Below are 24,413 nucleotides of genomic sequence, written 5' to 3' on the forward strand. Positions count from 1 at the left end.
CCCATTTTTAAATATTCGGATTCTGAAATTAAAATATTGACTTAAGAGCATTACAGAGTAGCAATGAATCTGGGAAGATGCAGAAGAAAAAATAATCTGAATTGAAATTGAAGATTTAATTTCTAGCTGCTTCTTCTCCAGAGGGAAGCTGCCAGGCATCACCAGCACAATTGCTTTCCAAGTGAACACAAGCCATCTCTCCAGCATGATGTTTGGCACTGCTTACCTGCTGGTTCTGCCTTCTGTCAGGTTGCGGCCTCAAGGGTTTGTCCTCTGAGCAGAATAGAGAGTTACCAAGAGGAAAAATGGGATTTTCCTCTTCTGTGGGTTCTCCAGAAGGCAATGCTGATGTTTGACATCTTGGCCGTTTGGAGGTGCAAATGGGATGCTGGCCTCTCAGGACAGGAACGGTGGGAGAGGGTTAAGGGCTGTGCTTAGTGTAAAGAGTTACAATTAGCAGACAAGGCAAGAGTAGTCGCGACAGTTATCACAAAGTTCATGGGGTACATGGATGAGTCTGGAGTAACTGGTGATGCATTGGCACCTGCTGTCCAGGGAGGTGTTGGAATTACTGTCTCTGGAGACATTCAATAAATGAGGAGGAGTGGCACTGAGGGACGTCGTTAGTGGGCATTGTGGGGATGGATCGAAGGCTGGACATGATGATCTTAGAGGTCTTCTCCAACCTCAGTGATTCTATGATTCTAAGACTGAAAGTGGATCGAAATATTTCTAAGAAATGTTGGGAAAATTAATTCCACAAATAAGAGCACAGGAAAGGAAGAAATAACAACTGGAGACCAAGACAGGAGGAACAAACCAGGTATCTTGCCTGTTAAATTTAGATGCCAAAACACAGAGCAACTCTGTTTTTCTTAGCTGATCTGAGGGCTGCTGGAAACTTCTCCGGGCAGCTCCCAATGCCTCTGAACTGAACTACCATGTCACTTACTGAGCATTCTCTAATGCCAAAACATCTTCCAAATTATAGTTTAATTTTTTTTTATCTTACCTATTTCTTTCACTCTAGCAGTGGAACCCAGCTCTGCAAAGTATACCAAGCTTCCAGTAAAGCAGGTAGTTGAATATGGAATAGGCATCTACTGGTGCACGCTTGTCTTTCTCATCATCTGGAGATTTCTCCTGGAAAAGACTGTCCTCAGAAAGCAAAGAGCAAATAGTTATGGAAAATGATCTTATGTGTCTGTTTACCATGGTTCTATGCCGCAGCACCAGATCAAAAAATGGGCAAAGTTGAGACGTATTTTGTTCCTATGCAGGTACTCCTCATATCCACTCCCCTACAGAAGTTAAGCCAGAAAACTTACGTCATAGCCCAGCAACTGTTATGAACAAATAGTAAAATCTGAATGTGTTATTCAGGGATCCTAAGCCACAGCAGTTAATAATTCAACAGAAATCTTTCTTAGTGTTGTCTAATAAGGAGGGTCCTTTGAATAATTCACACCCTAGATGTATCCACGGCAATGTCTATGCTACACCCACCCAAGGACAGAGATGTCAGTCCCCAGCACGCTCAATACTTTCATGTTTTTCATAACTGCTACTCAAAAGTCACATTAAATGATTAACCTGGCAATGGCTGAGCAGTCTGCAGGGCACACAAGAGGAGCAGCAGATGTCTCATTTGGGGTGGCAGAGAAGCGTTGCCTCACTGCTTTGGAGACAGCACATTCTGGAAGAAGAAAGATGCCATGGGTGATTAAGTGGAAAAGCTCATGCTGAAAGACAGGACCGAAGGGTTTGAAAATGGGTCACAAACGGGGTATCTTCATCTTCTGCAGCACAAAACCACCGTTCTGCAAGTCATCATCCTACAGCAGTTCAGGTTTTACACCTGTTATTTGTTTTGCCTCCCGTTCATTTCAGTTCCTTCCCTACAATGGGCTATCCTAAGTAAACAAACACAGTGCTTAGGTCATATCCAGTTACTTATAAGAAACTCCCATTTGCATGTGAAAAACAGCACATAAGATATGCACACACCAACATGAGCTTGTGCTCTAGCAGGATGCGTGCAATTAGGTAATAAAGGCAGCAGGAAGGAACAGAGGGAAGTTGCTTACTTTTTTCAGTCTTAAGTCCAGAGTCTGTGATTTCATCTCCCTGGAGAAGTGACTGCAGCAGCAGGAGCAGGTTTTGTCCTTAGAAAGACAGGAATCTCTCCCTGCCTTGCTCCTGTCCGTGCCCTTGCCCAGCAGTGTCAGCTGTGAGACATTAAGGGCGTCTCCATGCATTTCTGGGTTCTTCCATTATGCACAGAGGAAGCAGGAGGGGACTCTAGATCTAACCTATTACAAGGAGAGCCAAGTCCTCAATAATAAGGCCTTCCAAAATCCTAGAGAGATTTTATCCTGCTTTATTTTTCAGCAGACATTGGAACAATTCCAGAAAAGCTTTACATTTAATAGCCCGCAGGACGGACTGAGCCTTTGGCTGCGCTTCTCATCAATCACTCTCAGACATGCTCCAGCACTCCTGTACCAGAACCCACACCTGCTTTGTCAGGAAGCATAATGCCACTCTAATTTTATTCTTAAAGATGCCAGAGTGCATCATACTGTGAGGCAGGGAGGAAAGAAATGCACTCTGCTGTATGACAGCAAGCAAACCGAAAAGTAGCAGCTTTTTCTGGGAATGGAGTAAGATGCATAGAATTCTGTGGAGGCCACACAAAAATGGATGTCCATAATATCTTTTTTTCCCCACTGTGAACTTACTCCAAAGATGTTAATGACCACAATAGGTTGCAGGTACCAAAACTGAGCAAGCCAGGGCATTTCAGACACTCAACTGGAGAAGTAAACGTTTGCAAGCAGCTCTGTGGTATTTTCTGGCACCATAATGAGTGTCTGTTACACCACTCAGTATTTTCTTTCCTTTCTTTTCTCTTCCTTTCCTTTAAAGCTAACATCCTTTTCCTGTGCCTGAGGGAGAAGGCAGCTGATAAAAGCCGAGTTCCTGTTCACAGATAAGTTTAGAAGGCAGCCAAACTCAGAAGTTCCTTGAATAAGTTATATCCCTACCACCTTTTTTTTTTTCCCCCTCCTCTGTTATAGGCATTCCACACAGGAACCAGGCTCACATTGTTTGATGGCCACGGACATTTCCACATTGGCTGGGAGGGTTGAAAGCTTTTTCCGCTCTTTGTTACAAATCTTTTTTTTTTCCTTCCTTCTTCCAACTTTTCGTTTAAAGAATATTGCCAGGGCATTCCAGCACTAATTCAGGCTGCGCTCCAGCGAGAAGAACAAGAGACAGGTGTAATCGGGTGGGGAAAAAAGCCCACAATGCTAGTGAAGGTTTTGCTCATCTGTAACACAATAGGACTGGCTAAGCTGGCCCGGCACATCGACCATCACGGCTACCACGATGTTCCGATGCACGGCTCAAAGGCACAGAGCCACCAGATCCCCACAGACCTGGAGAGGACTCTGCTGCAGGAAGAAGAGGGCTCCTGGGAGGCAGCAGGGCGCCGGGCAGATGTGCCAGAATACCCTGTGAGTATTGCCTACCCACACCAGGGAGAAAGAGAGCAGCTGGAAGCTGTCAGCCCGCCATCCCAAAATGGGTGAGTACCCAAATATGCATGTTCGTGCTCATGATGGAGTCACGTATGATAAACGTGATGAAAGACCATTATGGATAAAGGTTTCTCTTTGAAAACCATTAGATTTTAGGGATCAGTCTGCATCCAAATAGAAGTTTAATGTGTTCTAATTACAGGAACAGAAAATATAATCGCTTGTGAAGGATGAAACCACAGACGTGGCTGACTCTTTATCCTAAAGACAGCAGGATGGATGTGGTGCCTGGATGCACCTGGCATGGCTAAGCCATGAGGCAGTGCCCTGCAGCTCCCCTGTAGCACAATAACACAGAATACTACTTCAGGCACAGCAGAAGTAGATAAAATTCATTCCTTTTTCTCTTCACACACCAATGGGGGTTTTTACCGACTGTGGCAACCTTTGCTTATCACCAGAACATACTCAGCTCAGACCTGGGCCTTGGGGAAAAGAGGAAGATGAGAAAAAGAAGAGTGGGATGTTAGCAAAACAGGAACAGTAAGGAGAAAATGTGAAAGGAGTAATAAATCAGCATGATATTACAAATTCAAGCTTTCCCCCACCAAAAGAAAAAGGAGAAAACAAAAAAGTATTTTCACATGCTTCTCATGATCATCTCTAGCTGTGTACCCATTCAGAGTAGATAAAGCACGTACTTCACCAGAAAGGTTTCCAAACGCTACGCGTTTTGTGAGTTTTACAGGGCATGTAAGTAGGTCCCTGAATGTTTTAAATAGATGAAAACCAATCAGGACAGGGAATGAATCTTTTATAGCACTGATGGAAGGCTACTGCTCAGGACGGCTGGAACAGCAGCACGGTGAGTGCTGTTCACAGCTCACTGCTTCGGGATGCTCTGATTCTTCTCTTCAAATGTTCTTGGGGAAGGGAGAGAAGGGACCTGGAAAGACGCTGTAAAACCGCGTTCATGTCACAATTCCTTTCCACACAAACAAAAGCATGCCATCTTCTTTCTAGATCTCATCTACCTGTAATATTAAGGCCTCCCTTCTGCATATAGTAGAGCGCAGGGCTTACAGCCCTGTTTTCCTTCATACTCCATCTCCCCACAAATCTGTATGCCATAGCACTAACCTCCAATCATTTTCTAAGTATTGACTTGCAGTTTTCTGTTGGACAGTAATGGCACACACTTAATTCACCAGCTGCTGGTTAATGCATTTCAGACTCTAGCAGAGCAAGGAAAGCAAAACAGAACCACCATTACCATGGCTTTGTGTGCTATACTGCAAGGTGACAGGCATTTGATGGCTTGTTCAAATGCTGATAGCAATCTAAAAGCTACAAAAATTCAGAAGTGTAAAGAGGTACTTGTAGAGGTCAGCAAGGCACTGTAACATACTCTCCTAATTAGGATCTTTTCCTTTGCTGTGTGGCTTTGTTCAGCACCAACTTGTGTAACGCCATTCGGCACAAGCTGTTACTCATCCTGATTTCCTCCCAAGAAGAGAAATGCTTCCTCCTTTTAAGGAGATGGTTGCATAATGAGTCAAATCACAACGCTCTTCCCTATTAAAAAGCAACGTTGATGACTACACGCAGTCAAGATCTAGCCTGCCGGTAGCTTCAGGGTATTCGGTCTTTTGCTGGAGCAACAGCAATTAGAGTGCGCAAGCCCAGAAAGGTGGCACAACTCAGGAAAGAAATACAACGTTTTCAGAGAAGTTGTACCCAAAATTGAGTGGGGAGAGCATATACACTAACAGACAGCACAGGTCTGCTTGTGCCTGTGCTCCAAATTCTTAGTGTTGCTGCAGATGGCTGAAGGAACGAGCAAGGAAAGCAAGGGAAAAGGCATTGGGAATTATGAGGAACTAAGAGACACGGTGAGATCCAGACACACCACTAAAAGCTCTGGGGTGACAGAAACCAACCACTGGTCCATGGTAACTCCGTGATACGTTCCTAGCAACATTTAATGATTTTTCCCCCAAACTCTTGCTGTTTTTCTTACGTGTTAGAAATGATGATTGTTACAAAACATTCTAAGACCTTTCCAAAATAAATGAGTATTGTTTTTCTCATGGTCATTTGAATAATTGGAGACCATAATGATTAATACTCCCCAGGCCATTGGAGTTCCCTGGGTTCTGTTTCAGCATGTAAGGTGAAATGACTCACTGAGGCCCAGTCATATGCTTGGATGTGTTATGTTACTACTGAATTCCTCTCAGAATAATGAGGTTATTCTAATCAGAGTTTTAAAATAAGGCAGTTTTTAATGAGAAATGTGTGGATAGTAAAGAACAATTTCAACTGTTTGTTAAAGGAAGAGCAAGGTAAGAGATTGGTATCTCAGCTGTTGCTTGTATCCGAGCACTCTAGAGAAGCTGTGCTTGTTCAAAGTTGGCAAGTGTTTGTATGTGCTATTTGCAAAACCAAAAGCAGCTCATTTTCCACAGGAAACCACCTTTCTGTTTTCCTCCTTTTTCCCAGAAACTACGTCTTGTGCAATTGATCAGTTTGACACGACAAAACTTCCTTATGGCTGAGACAAATGGATCCATGAGTACACAAACTTACCAGCAGAAGTAAAAAGGGAAATGTAAGCACAAGATCTGTAGTCCTTTAGCATCTGTTTTAGGCACGGAAGCTGAAGAGTGAGAACAGTAAAAACAAGTTATAGATTTCATAAATATACAGTATATAATACCCATAATTCCCATGCAGGCTCTAATCCAATCCCTGTGCTTGCAGCATAGAATTGCCTGCAGCAAAGAATTGCACTGACAACTCAGATTTCATGCGCATAATATTCATATTTCTTTAAAAAAAAACAAACAACAAAAACGAATCATCTAAAAGGTACAATTCCATGACATGTTAGCTTGGGCAGCAAAGCCCAGAGTTCCCTGTATCCTCAATTGGCCTGACCTGTCAAGTAACACTGTAAACCAGATCACTTAAGTGTTCCAGATTAAAAATAAGCTCATGAAAAAAAAAAAAGTAAAAAGAAAAAAAAAAGCAGAGGCTATTTTTGACTTTACCCCTCAGTAACCACATTGACAGAGCTGATCCCCAAATGGATGGCTCACGCAGTGAAGGAGAAATGGAAGTGGTGATGAGGTGGGGATAAGCAGAGGAGCTAAACCTGGCTTCCCTTTCTATGACAAAGTCATAGAATTCTCCTCTTTCCTAAAGTGAAATCACTGTCAGGTAGCTCCTGTCTTGTGTGTACTGTATCTCCATCATGGCAGATATTTTAGTGCTCTTTTCTCCTTTATCCACAATCAGATGCTCAATCTCCCATCTATTGCAATTTTTCTTACATTTAAAATGTTAGGGGGGGCAAGGGGGCGAAAGGAACCTAATAAAAAAAACATCCTGAGTCCTGATAGAAAAGGCAAAAATCTGCAGAATAAGTAGATCCTTAATCATGCTGACTTCTGTCAAGGTTTGTATACACAGTTCTGTCAAGTCACCTCTTGATGGGAGGAAGGCTTCCTGATGTCAGCCAGCAGTGCTGTTATCTCGCTGAAACACGCACCTCTTCCTTTAGCCCTGCACTGAGACAGCCACAGAGCTGGTGTCTGTGATCAGCCAGGGTGCCCAAAGGGGGAGCACCCATCCTTCAGAGTGCAAAGAAGCAGAGGAAACCAAAACAGACTCTTATTCTGGGAAAAGTCAAAACAATGCCCAATCTTAACAGCCCATTTTCTTTTCTGCTTTTTTCAGGAAAACATCCATTGATCTGATTAATATCAGTTTCACACTGACTCATCTATTTCTTCCACATTAGAGAGGGACTTTCTTAGGATGTTTATGGGATACTGAAATTTCCCACCAAAGGGGAATAGAACACAGGCTTAAAATAAAGCAACTTCTGGATTAAATGCATTTTAATGTGATCTTCAGCCCCTGACATCCTGCACACTAGTGGAACGGCCAGAGTGCTCAACAATAGCTTTTGTAGTGCCAAGTACGCTAACAGAAGCAGTGGCTTTCCTATCAAAACTTGGCACTTGGCTCCTTTCAGGAGTTTTGGAAATCTTCAACTCTCTTGCTGAGTTGCACGTCTGCAGGTGGAATGGTATTTGTGTATTTGATGAGCAGTTCCTGAAGAAACATAGCTTCACTGAGCTCAGTACAGTAGTTATCTAGCTCTCCACATACAAAAGATTCTCTCATTTCCATTGTTACATGGGTCATCAGTGCAAGCTGTAGCAATTTGTTCCTTCAGAACGTAGCAAGGGATCTCTTGTTTAAGTGTAGTGACAGAATCCAAAGCCTTCCTAGAGATGAGGGTCAATAACCTGAGAACCTAACCCTGAGAACTGGCTGACTGGCAGAGCGCAGAGGGTCGTCGTTGGTGGTGCAGAGTCTGGCTGGAGACCTGTAACCAGTGGTGTCCCCCAGGGGTCTGTGCTGGGTCCGGTCTTGTTCAACATTTTCATCAATGACCTTTATGAGGGTATAGTGGCAACCCTCAGCAAGTTTGCTGATGATACGAAGTTGGGAGGATTGGCTGACACGCCTGAAGGCTGTGCTGCCATTCAGCGAGACCTGGACAGGCTGGAGAGCTGGGCAGTAAGAAACCGGATGAGGTTCAACAAAAGCAAGTGTAGGGTCTTACACCTAGGGAGGAATAATTGCATGCACCAATACAGGCTGGGGGATGAGCTGCTGGAGAGGAGCTCTGCAGAGAGGGACCTGGGCGTCCTGGTGGACGACAGGTTGGCCATGAGCCAGCAGTGTGCCCTCGTGGCCAAAAAGGCCAATGGCATTCTGGGGTGCATTAAAAAGAGCGTGTCCAGCAGGTTGAGGGAGGTGATCCTCCCCCTCTACTCTGCCCTGGTAAGGCCTCATCTGGAGTACTGTGTCCAGTTCTGGGCTCCCCAGTAGAAAAAAGACAGGGATCTCTTGGAAAGAGTCCAGCGGAGGGCCACAAAGATGGTGAAGGGCCTGGAGCATCTCCCCTATGAAGAAAGGCTAAGTGAACTGGGTCTGTTTAGACTTGAGAAAAGAAGACTGAGAGGGGACCTGATCCAGGTTTATAAATATCTGAGGTGTGGCGGCCATAGTGGTGAGGCCAGTCTCTTTTCAGTGGTACGTGGAGACAGGACAAGGGGAAACGGGCATAAGCTGCAGCATAGGAAGTTTCGCACGAATGTGCGTAAGAACTTCTTCACGGTGAGGTGACGGAGCACTGGAACAGGCTGCCCAGGGAGGTTGTGGAGTCTCCTTCTCTGGAGATATTCAAGTCTCGCCTGGACGCCTACCTGTGCGACCTGGTGTAAGGAACCTGCTTTGGCAGGGGGGTTTGTCTCGATGATCTCTAGAGGTCCCTTCCAACCCCTACAATTCTGTGATTCTGTGATTCTGTGAACCCTCAAACAAGCCCTTTAGCAGCCAGCCCTGAGCAAACCGAAATCTTTTGCTGGGAAGAAAAGATGATCAGGACAAGCCTTGCTGCTGAGTGAGCGCACACAGTTTGGGAACCTTGTCTTGTTCTGCATCTTTGACTGGCTGGCACAAGCACAGCTATGCTGACAGGGAACACCAGCTGCAATCCCACTTCAAGATGAAGTGAGTGCGCTTTTATCTGCAACAATCAGAAGATGAAACCCCAGTTTAAGCTGCCCTCAGAGCGGGCTGTAGAACTTGCACTGTGCTGAGGGAAACATAAGGAAGGAAACGGCTGCGAATGCTTTGCGAAGAGAAGAAAACTCTTGCACAAATTTCTCTGCAGTAGCTGTACAACAGGTGGGATTGCCTCAAAAGCCACTGCAGCCAAGTCTGCTTTCTCTGAAATGCTGCTTGCTGTGAGGATCCAAGTTCAGGACTGGTTTTACTCAGGAAGCCATCATGGCACTACAGTCACGAAGCATTCTGCAGGACAGGCCTCAGCTGAAAATGTACTGACTGGCATTACAGCTAGAATAAAATGGGACACTGGGAGACTTGTAGTACTGCAAGGAAATCCACACGCTTGGCATTGCTGCTCTTTCAGCCGAGCTTGTTATGGTTAACTGCAAATCAATCAGTCTACATTCATCAAATCCCAGTGAGAACCAGTGATGCTCAAGGCATGAGGCACAAAGTTCCTGCCCACGAGGAGCATTACCCATAATCAGGAAAAGAGGGAAACAGGAGAAGTAGTTCCTGCTGCCTGGCTGATGCACACTGCTGCCTGCTCAGCAGAGCAGAGAATTCATTGATGTGCTGACAGGTCACCAGCAATCACACATCAGCTGCTAATTAAAAACAAGGGCACACCTTGTTCCTTATGAGAGCCAGCACCTTTTTAAGTACTTAATCCCTTTGGCACTCCCCAGTGAATTAACTGATGAGTCTTTCTTAAAACTGACATGCACAGTCCCAGTTTAGACTAATTTAAATGCAATACTTTCCCTCTTTTTTAAACTGAGTGCTCTTTCATTGTCAGTGCTTTGCACTGTGGGAAAAACAGAACACAGATTATTCTACTGCTAAAGCCTGATTTTTTTTCTGCTTCAACTGGAATAAGTCAGGAGCCTACACAAGTTAGTGGGGAATCACTTCAAATTCAGAGACCAGTCACAGAAACACAGTAGGGATTGGAAAGGATCTCTGGAGACCATTGAGTCCAATCCTCATGCTAAAGCAAGTTCCCTACAGCAGGTCACACAGGGAAGCCTTGAGGTGGGACTTGAATATCTCCGAAGAAGGACACCCCGCCACCTCTCTGGGCAGCCTGTTCCACTGCTCTGTCACTCTGGCAGTAAAGAAGTTCTTCTTTCAGCTTGTGTGGAACTTCCAGTGTTCCAGTTTGTGCCCATTGCCCCTTTTCCTGTTGTTGGGCACTGCTGAAAAGAGCCTGGCCCCATCCACTTGACACCCATCCATTAGATAATTACAAGAATTGATAAGATCCCCCTCAGCCTTCTCTCCTCCGGGCTGAGCAGCCCCAGGTCTCTCAGCCTTTCCTCGTACAGGAGATGCTGCAGGCCCCCTTCCTGGCCCTCACTGGCCTCTCTGCAGAGGTTCCCTGTCTTTTTCTTGAACTGGGGAGCCCAGAACTGGACAGCCTTCTGTTGTCATCTAGTAGCACATCTTAGCAGCAGTAATTGCATATCTGGTGCCTTTTGCACTGTACAGAAAAGGAAAGAGTTGTGGGCCTTAAAAGACTTGCGCTCTGTCAGTAATAGTCACGATTCGCTGGGCAGGAGTTCTCAAAGTAATTATAGGAACTGCCTTCCTTGAGAACAGAAACAGGAGGAAACTGATGTGAAGGACAGCTCTGCTGCATGAGCACAGACAAAGGAATAACAAAACTCATGGAAAAACAACATCCTGCAGCTTTTGTTCAGGCAAAAATTCCACTGACACAGCAACTGTCTAAAATGATGCATTACAGTGACAAGCAGGAGACCACCAATAAAAATGAAGTACCTGGCTGTGCTGGGGGACATTATTCTCATCTAACATCATGCTGCTCTTATCAGTTGTAGCACTGCGTGGAAAAGAACCAACCCTGTATTCATTGTAACAAAGTTATGGTCACTTTGCTTTACCTCCTGTCCTGCTGCTGTGATAGCAGGATGTCTGACCAAATTCTGACATCACAAACAGAACTGCTTGTGTTTTGCTGTGTTTCAGAAAAAGCAGGTGTAATATCCAAGAACAACAACAGCAAAACCAACCATCCCTAGCATCAAAACAAGCATCCTCAGTCCTGGTTTTGTAGGGCTGACTTTGGTGTTGCTCCAACTTGCAGTTTTGCTATAAGCTTCATCATCCCCCACCCTAGAAATAAAGCTCTCCTATTTTCCTTGCAAAGCAGCTTCTCCTTGGCCACAGAGGCTGGAGTTGAAAGGAAACCCTATTAAAGAGGATGAAAGCAGAGAGTGCAAAGCTGGTGGTATACTCAGTGAGTGAAGCTACACAATCACAAGGGGGAGAAAGTACAGAAGCAGAACATAAAGCTTCTGTGTCCCAGAAATAGGCCGAATGAAGTTCTCTTTGTGAAAGGGCAGTCACTGAGGCTTCACAGCCCATTGGTGTCAGTGCAGAATTCCCATTTGTCTCACTGTACTTCAGATCAAGCCTCTGTAAGTCTTTAAAATCGTTCCACTTTAATGTTAAGGAATGACGTATTTCCCTCAAGGTTAATACAATTAAGGAGTATTTTTAGTAGTAGATAGCAAAGTTTCCTTAAAGGAAGCATTTGACAAGATATATAAAAATACTGCAATAAATGTTTCACCTTTGGGCACATGTATCTATATTGCAGCTCTTTGCAGATAGGAAAAATGGGCCTTACATATTTACTCAACGAAATAATACATTTTGATAAATTGAATCCAACTCAAATCCACTAAAAACTGTTATGATTAAAACCAAAGCATAATATGATATTGCCATTCAGCTTCACAAATCAACTTTTACATTGAGCCAGGGAAAACTAGCAAGCAGATACTAAAGAAAAAACAAACATACAGAAATGTGACTACCACTAAAGGCAGCTTTTATGCAAAGTATGTCAAATTCCTTTTGCTTCATATTATATGTCCTACATAATGCATAATTACCCAAGCAGCAGGTTGGGGTCAATTTCTGACACAACATAACTCTCTTCTATGGGTGAGAACCTAGAAGTAAGCCCACCAGATACCTACAGCATGGTAGCAGGTTCTGAAAAGAATCTTCTTATTTTCTATTAAATGTGTTTGTGCATTTATATCTGCAATAGTAAAACACTCATCTTGCTCACACAGGTTTGTGCATGTAAACATTTCGTGTAGATTTGTAAGGCTTATGTGACCAAAAGGACTTGTCTGGGAGCCACACACAGTGGGAAAAACGAATCGGCACAGATGATGATTCATGGGGCGTGGGTTGTTTTCATCAAGAAAGAACAAAACATGAAAGCAAAATAATCATATTTGAAAAAGTGATTTCCACATGGGATGTGGACCCTTGCTGGGATCTGGCAGGCACCCCACTGGGCAGGTCTGAGGCCCTGCACCTGGCACCAGTGCCTGCTTGGCTAGCAGCGTGCGTGAGCCAGGTTATTTTGCTATAAAGAAAAAAAAGAGCAGAAAGGATTTGAGCTGCAAAAGCCACTCACAGTGATGGCTTGCTGGGCACATGGCAGGGGACAGCTATTTTGGCTTGGAACCACAAGAAAAGTGGCAGCAGACTGCTTCTGCACAGCTTTCATGCCCGTCTCTAAGAACTGACCAGCTTTGCCCACAAAGGTGTGCTTGCTGACATCTCAGCCATGCTGTACCTTGAGAAGCTGGCTGCAGTGAGTGTGGGGAACTTGCCCAGCTTGCCCAGGCTGTCTGCTTTTCCTCTCCAGTTTCCTTCCCTTCTCCTGGCTGCCCCGCTACTCTCCCAGCTGCCATGACCACAGCTTCTGCTTTCGTGCTCAAGTCGGTTCCCCATTGTTTCTGCACTCAGACAAGAAAGGCAAATTTTTTCCATATATGCTGATTATCAGAGATTTAGTTCCCGTGTTCCCATTTAAAAATATACTGCCTAAAGTTCAGCTGTTCTTTATCAGGCACACCTCTCCCCCACACAATGCTCTGCTCCATTTTAACACAAACCTTTGGAATACCTCGTGATCCTTCCAAATACCCTGTGGATACAACTGGCATTGTTCAAGACCTGATCCTGCTTTTGTTTTGAAAAACTAGTCTTGATTTCTTGTGGAAAAGGAGTTTACTAATATGCACAATGACACAAAATACTTTCTATTCTCTATTTCTATTTTCCCTCCAGGCTTTAAAGAGATACACGGTGTTTATTAACATCTCATCTCCCTGCAGGTTCTCTGACCCAGCAAAGCTTGCACATCCTTTTTCCCCACTTCACTCTGCATTGGTGCAGCCTCACCTCAACCACTGTGTGCAGGTTTGGGCACCGCAATATAAGGAGGACATAAACCCCTTAGAGGCCATCAAAGGAGTGCTACAGAACTGATGATCTGATGGAACCAGGGGTTGGATGCAAAAATCAAGATGGCCCAGTAACCGATCAGACGTAGCAATATTTTGGAAGACACCGATTATTAACTGAGTTTATGTAGGATTAATTTTCCAGAAGCACTCAGTCTAGACCTGATGAGTCAGTCGTGAGGCATCTGAAATGGCAACATGCCCATCCAGGCAGTTTGACATTTAAAGCAACATTAACCTGCAGGTTATAATGGGTTGGAAATTTCTCCTGCTGAATGAAAAGGCTGGAAATGGAACTAATGCGTCAAAGTTCAGACAATCAACCCTTCTGTTAGAAACTCTGATAAGCATCCCAAATGAAAACAAAGGAACAGAGAGTCGAGGAGGGGGAGGCTAGCAAATATTTTTCACTTTCCTCATCATCCAGCCTAAAAAACAAAGCTCCTCTACATTTCACCCTTCTGTGACACTTTTACAAGCAGAAACTTTAAAAGACCTATTTGAAATTCCTCTTCTTCCCCAATAGGAACTGGTGTTCTTTCATGCAGTCTCGTCTGGTGACATACATTGAAGCCTGCATGAAGGAGAAGTACATTGTCAACTCCCAGCAGCCCTGCCCAAACGGAGCTCCAGATTGCCAGAAGATCATGTAAGTTCCCTAGATGAAACCACTAGAGACAACAGGATATTCTCTGAAGTATCTAAATTAGATTTTCAGAACTACTTACTGGCACGTTTTTAAAACAAATCAAGCACTGACTTAATTCAATACCAGGGTGAGGTAATGTCTGATTTACGTACCTATCATAAGGCATTTAAGCAACCTGGGATAATTATTGCCTTTAAAAACCATCAAGTATAGGACTACAAGGGGATTAAGTGATTTTTCTAATCAACATTAATTTAGGAAAAAAACCCAAAACAATCACATCTTTTTCACAATTTTCGGGTCCTAATTATACACACACAACTTAAAAACAACAACAAAACACCAAAAAGCTCTGCCTGTGACCATCAGTGAGACTTATTCATAGTTACAGATACACAATTGCCCAAGGGATTATTCTTATTTCAGAAGGACTGGCTGCCCAAAGAGCACAGGTGAAAGCCTGTAGGATGGCTCTGTAACAGTAAATATTAGAGTTCTGTTGCTGATAATTATGGATATTTGCCAGCTGTAACATCTATTTGAGACTCCTGTCAGATTACTGCAACATGTTGGACAAAAATCCCTACAGGACAACAAAGAGGAGGGGGGTGAGGTAGACCAATGCAGACTGCTACCTGAACAGTAGGTACATTCTGCCAGCACGTATGAATTGGCACACACCTCCTGTTGCAAACAGCAGTTCTGAAAACCAATCTTATGCAGAAAATGATATTGCTGTCAACTGCTGCTAACATGTTTTACTGAGCAGTAATGATAAAATTTACGACAAACTTCTTAACCACATTCTGCATTAGTTATCTAGGACACCATTGGCACCAGCCTACAGTTAGTCAGTGGATTTGCCCCACGTGATACCAGCTGACCATAACTTGGAAACTAACACCTGGACCCTGCTCCCCAGGTACAGGACAGCCCTGAAGCCAGTCTATCAAGTGAAACAGAAGGTTCTGAAGTCTTTGCAGTGGAAGTGCTGCCCTGGATTTATTGGGAAGGATTGTGAACAACGTGGTAAGGAAAGCCAGAGAGCGTGCATAAGAATTAAGACTAAACGACATTCACTGTGGCAAAAAACAGCTTACCTATTTGTTCCTCTGGTTTGGGAATTGATGCTTTATTTTCTTTGGCATGCTATGCCCCAAATCTCTGATGCCTTGCAACAGGAAGGAGGTGTAATTAGCCTTAAACAAGGCTAACAGCAACAACACTTTCCTCTAATCTTCACGCTTGGAGAGAAGCATTGGTTTACCGGGGGAGCTGACACATGTAAAACTCCATCTATGAAGCTTATGAAGTCTCCATCTCTGCCTAAATCCACATAGAAAGTAATGATAAAAGAAAGTAACACCAGCATGCGATATGTCAAAGAATTAGTTTAGAGGATGAAGTAATTTTGGGGGGAAATTGCCAAGCGTCCAGTTTAAAGCAAGCCTTTCTGTGCCATGAACCACCACAGCTCCCTGTACTGCTGAATATTGATGGCAGCAGCTGCTAAATAAAAGGGTGCATGGGGGGGTGGGGGGGAGGAGAACAGCACGGTTTAAAAAGTGCAATGCTTCACAACACTCAGAAGATTTAACAGAACGCTTCATTCAAAAGTGGAAGAACCGATATTGAAATAAAAAGATAATTCTCCATAGTAATTAAGGCGTTAAACAAAGAAGTCAAACATTCAAACGAAAATCTTGCTCCATTTCACCTACCCTAATAGGCTCCTCAGAAAAGTTTGGAGTTCCTGTTTATATCTCTATTGGCTTAGGTTTTTTGTGCAGATAGCTCCTCTCCACAGTTCTTATCTCTAAGGTAATTTATCAGCCTGGCTTCTATTTATGATGATAGAAGGCTATTACCAAATACAATGTGTTTTGCTTAGTCTCTACTCAGTTATGCTCACAGACCAAAACCAATTGCTTCATTTTTATCTCTTTGTTGGTACAGCTCCACCCACTGTAGCTGGTGCTACAATACCAGACCATTCACGTAACTGGAACAGGAAAGAGGAATTTGCAGAACTTTTGATAGGACTCTCCAGAGAAAAGCATCTATTTGTAACAGACTAACTTCTTATGATCAGTAACTCCGTATGAATTTAAAAACCACATCCCTACTGCACAGCGTTATCATTTACAAGGTGTTGCATTTTGGTGCAGTACCACAAGTGAAATTCTCCCAACACAATGTTCCTTATCCTAAGAAACCTGCTCTGCAGAAGCCAGTCTCCACATCCGTCACACTGCAAGTGAAACTGCACATTCTTGCCTTATTGAACTGCATTAATCTCTGCATTTAAAGTGTTTTCACAGATATATCACATCTCAATTGCAGATCCTAATGTCATTCCAGCACCGAGAAGTCAAACTGAAGGACGACAAGAAGAGTCCTCAAACCACAGTATGTTCTTGAACTTACATTGCTTGCCATTCTCTTCCATCTCAAGTCACTGTCTGAGCAAAAGACAGATTTTCAGTTGCTCCCTTAACATGATAAACTATGGATAATATCTTTAGCGAAAGCATTACTTGGGAAAGTTTTTACATAACTATGCATCGTTCACTGCTATCTATGCATGTTTTTGCTATAAAACTATATGAGTGTTCTCAGCCAAGAGTTTCACAATAGTATGCTGGCTGATCATCACTTAAATCTAGTGAGCGTGGCAGCTGGTGTTAAACCCTTCATTAGCGTGGATGTTTAATTCCTTGTTCTGCTTGGTGGATTCATAGGAAAGCACTTCAGAAGATTTACCAGGAAAAAAATCTATTCCAAATGCCATTGTAGAGCCACTACCAGTAGCTTTGAGAATATTGTTATGAGATACCCTAGATTCTTATCTCAGGTGCTCTATCTAGCCAATCTAATGTCCAAGAAGAACCTTTCCTCACTATATGGCAAATGATGTGGCTTGTAGTGCTACTAAATATCTTCCAGCAACTGGGTTTAGGATAGCATTACAGCCCTGAAAGAGAGTCTTCCTTACACTATGCTCTCAGCACTGAATGAATAAACAGTTGCTTTAGAAGACTCAAGTTTATAAAACATCAGCTTGAAAAGTCAATTGTAATCCTGGAAGGGAAGAGGTCCCGGGGATGGCACAGTTAAGATACACTGGGTCCTGCAACTCAGCATACACTTTTAATTCTTCAGCTCAAGTTAGCATGTATTTATTTAGAGGAATATAAGTTAAAGGGTCCCTCTGTGAGAGCCAGCGGTGACACCTAACCCTTATGCTCTTGAATCTTTTCTCTTGAATGTAACACCTTCATTGCTCCTTCATCCTGTCCTTTTATTCTGGGTTGTAAAGCTTAGCTATCCTTCCTGTCAATTGGCTTGAAAGCAATTATTATTTCAGAATGTTTTTATGGCGTGGGGAGGTATTAAATGAAGAATATTTTATCACCATCGTGGCTAGCATGGTTGAAGGTCTTGTATTAATATTTAAATAAATTTTCCATCAATGCGGAAAAAAACGTTTGCAAGTAAACTGTAGTTAAGCTGCTATAAATCAACAGATCCCTAAATGTCATTGCAAGATTTCCAGAGCAAAAAAAAATACACTGGTGTTCTCAGAGCTCACAGGTCTTGTGGGAATACGTGTTGCTGCAACTTCATTGCATGACACTTTCTTTTTGAATCTTGTGATTAGTGTCAACACCAGTGGATTCAAGAGAGCTGTTGGAAGTCATTCAAAATCAGGAGGCATTACTGGATGATCTTCAAAGTGATATTCATCAAGCAGTCAGCAACTTAGCTGACTTACAGAGGATATTTGAAAACAATGGTACAAGCATGGTGTTAGAAGTGAACCAGAGCAATGAAGGTGAGAGGTCTGATGTAGAATTATTACCATGTCAACAGGCCCTGTAAGACCATGCAGATCAGAAGGAGAACCTGAGAACCAGAATACACTCTAATATCCCTTGGTCTGCAGGTTGCTTCCAAAGAGAGAAGAAAATGGGTGCAATTCCAATACAAAGTGATGAATTAAATCCAAGCAGAAGTCAAAATGTGAAATTAAATTAAAGGCAGATTTCTTCATACTCTTCAGAAATTTTAGAATCTGCCGTAACCACAGAATGAAGAGATTGCTTACACTAATTTTTTAGCTTACTATTCTGCTTCCATGGCTTCTTTTCTACGAGGATGCAGAGTTTAGATGTATTCTTTCTTCCTCTTTTCAGACTCATAGCCTGATGTGCTGAATCTCAGATTGGTACACATAGTAAAAATACAACGTACGCCCATTTATCTGAAACATTATTCCTGCTTTATACTGCAGTGGAAACTTTGGTCTGAATAGTACTGAATTTGAACTGCTAATCTGAACCACTGACTTACAGAAACGTCTTCTAGTGATACAGCCTGAACTTCAAGTCACTCAGTTCATATGCTCAAGTTCAAAATCAAGCCTTACTCTAATTCACACTAATACAGACTCCTTATAGATTTTTCAAGTTATTGAGTCTTTGCCTAGGATGTGCAGATGCTAAGACGCTGTGTAACTTTGTGAAGCATTAGGGACATCATAGAAAGCGTCAGACAAATAATGGTATGAGAAAACTGCATAAGCAAGAGCATATCAGATAAGAACTGTTGTGAAAATGAGCAATTACAACCATTAATAAAACTGCTCTACAAGGTCTAAAAATGCAGTATTTCTCTGACTTAAATGGGGCAATCAATACATATCTAAGTTACAGCCTGCAAGCAGAAACACAACATGTTTTGCATTAACCTTGATTTAAATAAGGTTATTTTTGCTATTATAAATAATTCAGCATGTGCTCAGATTTTGGGAATTAAGATGGCAGTTACTGAAGAAAAATATATCCTTGAGTTACCTTGGTCAGATTAAGATGCTTTCTTAAACAGAATTACTGTTATTATTAACTTTGTTTTAACAGATTTTCAGGAAAGGCTTCTGCGGCAATTTTTGTTTCCCCACATGGAGAATTTTCTAAGGAAACATTTGAACCCAATGTGGGCAAGCTTCAACAGAAGCTTACAGAACCTCTCCAACATAGTAAGAAACCTGTCCCACGATGTGGAAACCAACAAGAAAAGCATAGAAAGATTCCAACAGAGCACTGTGCCTAAAAAAGAATTCCAGGAGCTGGGAACTAAGTTCGAATCTAAAGTCCAGGAAAATGTGTTGAAAGTTGATCAAATAAGAAGAGATATAGAGAATCAATTGCAAATGCAGCAGGCTAGTATTGAGCATAACCTCACCATAATCAGGGCAGATACTGACACAAGGCTGAAGAAGCATCACAAGATACAGCAGTCCCATCACTTAGCTTTGAACAACAACATAACAAATATGAAACACGAGCAAGACAATCTTGAAAATAAATTTGAGGCCTTGAAAAAAAATTTAACAGAACTCTCCTCGCATCACAGTCCCAAAGATGAAACTACACAGTTAGCCATCAGACAAATAAATGACATGCTGGCAGGGCATGCAAAACAGCTTAAAGAGCTCTACATGGAGTCAGATGTGGCCTTTCAGAATATTGCAGTTTTAGAGAGATGGTTTAAGGAGTTGAAAAAAAATATCTCCAAGTATAGGCCTGAAGATATTTCAATAACTTTAATGGAGAAATCAGTTCTTATTGAAGAAAATAAAGCAGCAATGGAAAGGCAGATATCAGAGATGAATGATACTCTCTTAAATCTTCAGGAAAACTATTCAGATCTGTTGAGATATATGGAGGAATGTAATTGCCAGAAGATACCTTCTGACACCAATATACTTGAGGAAGATTTAAAGAACATCACTTATTCCCTTGAGGGCCAACAATCAAAGGATACGAAGCAGTTAGAATCTGTTTTCAAAGATCTCTTGAGGAATGAAATCGAAGAGCTCTCCTCAGCCTTTCCATTTATCCATCAGTCCCTTAATCTCCGTCAAGAAGAAAACAGACAGCTTCAGTTGCAAGTTGCATCTTTTTCAGAAGACATAGGCCTCTTGAAGAAGAAAGATGAAGAAATTCACAGACACATCAAGTACCTCAACAGTTCTTTCGGCTCACTTTTAGAAGACGCCATGCGGCACGAAGCTGCACTGGAGGCTTTACTGGGAGAAGAGTTTATGGAAGTCCTATTTGAGGAAGATCCCAGTACCCTAATATCATCAGTAGTTCAGCTGCAGGAATTTCTGAAAGAGATCTCAAATAAGCTCCAAAACCAAAATATGACTTTAGAATCTCTTGTAAAGAGATTCCATCGCTTGGAGAGAGGACAACAGAATAATCACAGTGTTCATGCATCTTCAAAGCTTCCCAAACAGGAAACTCAGACACTCTCTGTACTGGATGAAGCTAATCAGCTCAGCAGTGTAGAACATATGGAACCTAATCATGAGGCTTCCAAAGATGACTCCTTGCATAGCTCAACGTATAATGACATAATGACTCTGAAGAATGACATCAAATATCTGAGTCTGGCAATTGAGAGACACGAGTCCAGAAATGACATGAGTATCTGCTGTAATCATACAATTGCAAACGTAGTAGAACCACTTAACACTTCTGTGGAAATTATCTCAGGAGATTTAGCAACAATTAAAGAGAAGCTGGAAAAGCATCTGCTGATTTTCAAAAAGCTGTTTGGAAGCGATGAAGGATTACTTGCCTCAAATGTTAGTCTGGATGTTGCAAAGATTCAGTCAATGCTTACCAGAAAAGTGAGAAGGCAAGAGAAAGGTCAAGACAAGCAAAGAGACAAAAAAAGGCCTGAGAAGCAGAGAGAAAATACACAGACAGTAAGTGGAAGAAATAGAGTGCAGACTGAACTGCTGGAAAAAGGTAGGTTCTTTTATCTTACTTGCTCACGTGCAGCTCTAGCTTCTCTCTGGGCCCTGCTGCAAGTAACTCCCATTCTCTCAAAAGCATATAAATTGCAACCTGCCAGATATCCTGTGGGATGTTTGAGGGAGATATTTTGATATCTCTGCCTTTCCATCTAAATAAACTGTTCGACTGAGAACCAAGTCAATACACTGGTACATTTTTTCTCAAAACCAGGGAAAAAAAAACATTATAGCTGCTGTGTAATTCAACCTTAGATATTTAGAACCCAAATTTTGTTTGTAGATGCTCATGTTTATGGAATTAACTCTTGAAAAGCTGATGGGAAACACTGGGCCTCATGGTTTGCTGCTTCTTTCTCAGTTATTTCAGTCTGTAAGGGGTATACTCAAAGCATCAAACCCTCATCAGTCTGGTCAGATACATTAAATTAACTGCAATAACTTGTGCAAGTAGAACAGGGAGAACTGCCCAGAGTGCAATCTCTCTCTTAGGGCTAAGGTAGGTTTTTGTCTTATACTGCATTGATGGATCAGTTTGCCAAAAGCACCATGTAATTACAAGTGCCACAGTTCTACCACTGGCTTTTATAATTCAGCCTTTGCTATGGACACATAACACAGATCAAAAAATCAGCCCCTTTAGGCAACTGTGCTGCAAAACTGTAGTTAAGAATGAATAAGCAAAGAACATATTTCAAATTGTTTTCAGGACAGCAAAAAGAGTGCAATTTTTTCTCTCCTGGTTGGTCTCACCCTTATGCCTTTCTAAGGATCCTGATCTAATCTTTCTCTTCCCACACAACAGAATGCACATCTAGAGAGCTTAAATGACTTTAAAGGAAAAATCACTGAGCCTTGTGCTTTGCTGTGATATCTGCCTCGTCTCTATAATCAGCTGTTTCGTCACTCCCTCAGTCTACATTTCTTTTCCCTCAGCTATTTCTGGCCTTTATTTTAAAAACAAGAACAAAAACCTGCAGTTAAACTACTATTGACTTTGCTTCTTTCCCATGAATAAGGTGCCTTACGTGCCAGCAAAATAGAATTATTTTCTAAAGCATGTTTGTCTTTCTACTAAGAATCCTAAAGTAAAAATATTACTTGAAAAAAAAAAAAAAATAGAAAAACAAAAGCCTATTCATGTCATAGGATCACAATGAATAAATCTTTTCTTTAGTTCAGGATTTTTTATTTGTGCTTGACTACTTCTCTAAAAAAGAGAATTGCAAGGTAACTTCCCAACAAATTTGAAAACACATGAAAACAGATCACAGCCTAGAAACTACTGGAAATATGCAAACAGAACTCCTAACAAAATTTTCAGTCCTAGAAGCTCAAATGAACACGGCACTTCTTTTTAATAGCAAGAGTGGTTGTTAGAAGTAATTGGAAAAGTTTATTCATCCGTATCAATGATGATGAGGCTGAAACAACAGGAATGCTCCCACCTTTTGCAGCTATCCCAGCAGCTGAGGTAGGCAGGCTTTCGGGGACTGCAGTGCAGTGCTCTCACACTTAATAGAAAGACCCCAGTCTCAGATCATGATTGGAAGCAACCCAACTGACTTTCTGTAAACCACAGCATTTCACAGCCTTGTCTGCATATAAGTTCCCCACAAAGCAAGTTTTCTGCCAAAGTTTCTCTGTGCCTGTTCTGGGCACTTTCAATCTCTCAGTGTATGTAATTTGAGAGTAGGCTTCAGAACAGGTTCAGGTAGTTGACTGAGTGCCTCATAGGTGCACGTGTCTTTACAAACTCCCTGCTTCTGTTAACAGCTCTGGGCAAGAAGGACTAAAAGAAGAGCATTCATACTCAAAAAGCATTTCATATTTTCAGGGTTTTTTTCTTCCCCTTATGTGAATTGGCTTAATTTTATGTCTTCCTCACCTTGCATTTTTGATAGTTGCATGAACAAGTACCACTGCTCTTGTCTGAAAGAGGAAAGGTGTTTTGGATCACAGATAATGTTTCCAAAAGACTTTATCTAGAATTATTAATTGGCTGCACAGCATCTAAAAATTGAAAGTTTCCATCATGACTCGGGCTCCTGAGCAAATAAAAAGCAATAGCTGGGAAGAGGAATGCTCGTTGTTGAAATACTGTTATTCTCTCTTTTTCAGACTCATCAGTAGCATTCCATGTGGGATTCTCAGACAGAAAGGATAAAGAAAAAGCTCTGAAATTTAACGAAACATACCTCAATTATGGAAACAGCTATTTTCCTGAACATGGCTACTTTAAAGCACCGCACAAAGGCGTCTACCTGTTTGTCATCTCTGTGGAGTTTAGTTCAGGACCAGCACTAGGACAACTCTCTTTTAGCCGTGGGTACAAGAGAACTGTCTCAAGTAGTCAGAGGAAGACACCAGATGGAAATACTGTAACTTCTTTTGCTATGGCAGAAATGGAAAAGGGAGAGAAAGTATGCTTCGAATTGCTGCAGGGCACTGTCAAGAAACGGAGTCCACCTGGGACAACAATGAGTGGATTCCTACTATTTAAAACATGAACAGTAACACTGTGTTTTACTGATATTTTTTCCATAGATGCAATGGATCAATTCACTATTGCTTCATCTGTGATGTATTCAATCCTACTGCATGTGTTTAAACATAGCACTACTCTAGGTTTGTCTTCATGCTTCTTTTCTGGAAGTGTTTGGCTTTTGATTAGTTGCTAATGAGCAGCAATGGGATTTTTAAGTGATGACCTAATGGTTTGGATTCCAAACATATCAATACACATTCTCAATTCCTTCCACAGGGAGAATTGCACCTAATTAGAACAGATGCTTTGCGGGGCTTTCTTCACTTACAACTCATTTCTCTTTTTCTCCTTTCTCATGAGACCCCATCTGGAGCACTGCATTCAGCTCTGGGAACCCCCACATAAAGAAGACATGGGTATCTCGTAGCATGTCCAGAAGAGGGTCACAGAGATGATCAGAGGGCTGGAGCACCTCTCGGATGAAAAAGGCTGAGAGAGATGGGGTTGTTTAGACTACAGAAGAGAAGGCTCCAGGGAGACGTCGTGGCCATATTCCAGTATCTAAAGGAGGCCGACAGGAAATCCACAGAGGGACTCTTTATGAAGGGGTATAGTGGCAGGATAAGGGGTAACAGCTTTAAACTAAAAGAAGGTAGATGTAAACAACAGGAAGAGATTATCTACTCAGAGAGGCACTGGAACAGATTGCCAGGAGAATCTGTAGATGCCCCATCCCTGGCAGGTGAGGCTGGATGGAGCTCTGGGCAATCTGGTCTAGCAGTTGGCAACCCTGTCCACAACAGGGGGGTTGGAACTAGATGATCTTTAAGGTCCCTTCCAACTCAAACCATTCTAGGATTCTATGAAAAAAGAATCCTTCCTGTGGCAGATATTCCCATCACCATCAAGGAAAAACATTTCAGACTACATATTAGCAATGACTTCTTTTTTTTTT

At 42.3% G+C, this 24,413-nt stretch overlaps 1 protein-coding gene across 2 annotated transcripts; it reads left to right on the top strand.

Annotated features, from left to right (window-relative positions):
- The first annotated feature begins 3,012 nt into the window (after positions 1 to 3,012).
- On the top strand, positions 3,013 to 23,598 carry MMRN2 (multimerin 2). Of its 2 annotated transcripts, XM_010714182.3 has the most exons (7): positions 3,014 to 3,592; positions 14,022 to 14,144; positions 15,067 to 15,173; positions 16,488 to 16,553; positions 17,806 to 17,979; positions 19,064 to 20,965; positions 23,092 to 23,598. In XM_010714182.3, the coding sequence occupies exons 1-7, from the start codon at positions 3,312 to 3,314 to the stop codon at positions 23,478 to 23,480; spliced, it is 3,042 nt and encodes a 1,013-aa protein (XP_010712484.1). In that variant the 5' UTR covers positions 3,014 to 3,311; the 3' UTR covers positions 23,481 to 23,598. The 2 variants fall into 2 exon arrangements, with proteins under 2 accessions (XP_019473004.1, XP_010712484.1); XM_019617459.2 differs by lacking the exon at positions 17,806 to 17,979 and having other exon boundaries at positions 3,013 to 3,592.
- Positions 23,599 to 24,413: the final 815 nt, after the last annotated feature.

This window comes from Meleagris gallopavo, chromosome 8, assembly GCF_000146605.3.
Source record: "Meleagris gallopavo isolate NT-WF06-2002-E0010 breed Aviagen turkey brand Nicholas breeding stock chromosome 8, Turkey_5.1, whole genome shotgun sequence".
Lineage (NCBI taxonomy): Eukaryota > Metazoa > Chordata > Aves > Galliformes > Phasianidae > Meleagris > Meleagris gallopavo.

Coding starts and splice junctions, on each gene's coding strand:
- MMRN2 (XM_010714182.3), top strand. CDS start 3,312: ATGCTAGTGAAGGTTTTGCTCATCTGTAACACAATAGGACTGGCTAAG. Junction 16,554..17,805: donor AGAAGAGTCCTCAAACCACA/GTATGTTCTTGA, acceptor TCTTGTGATTAG/TGTCAACACCAGTGGATTCA. Junction 20,966..23,091: donor GACTGAACTGCTGGAAAAAG/GTAGGTTCTTTT, acceptor TCTCTTTTTCAG/ACTCATCAGTAGCATTCCAT.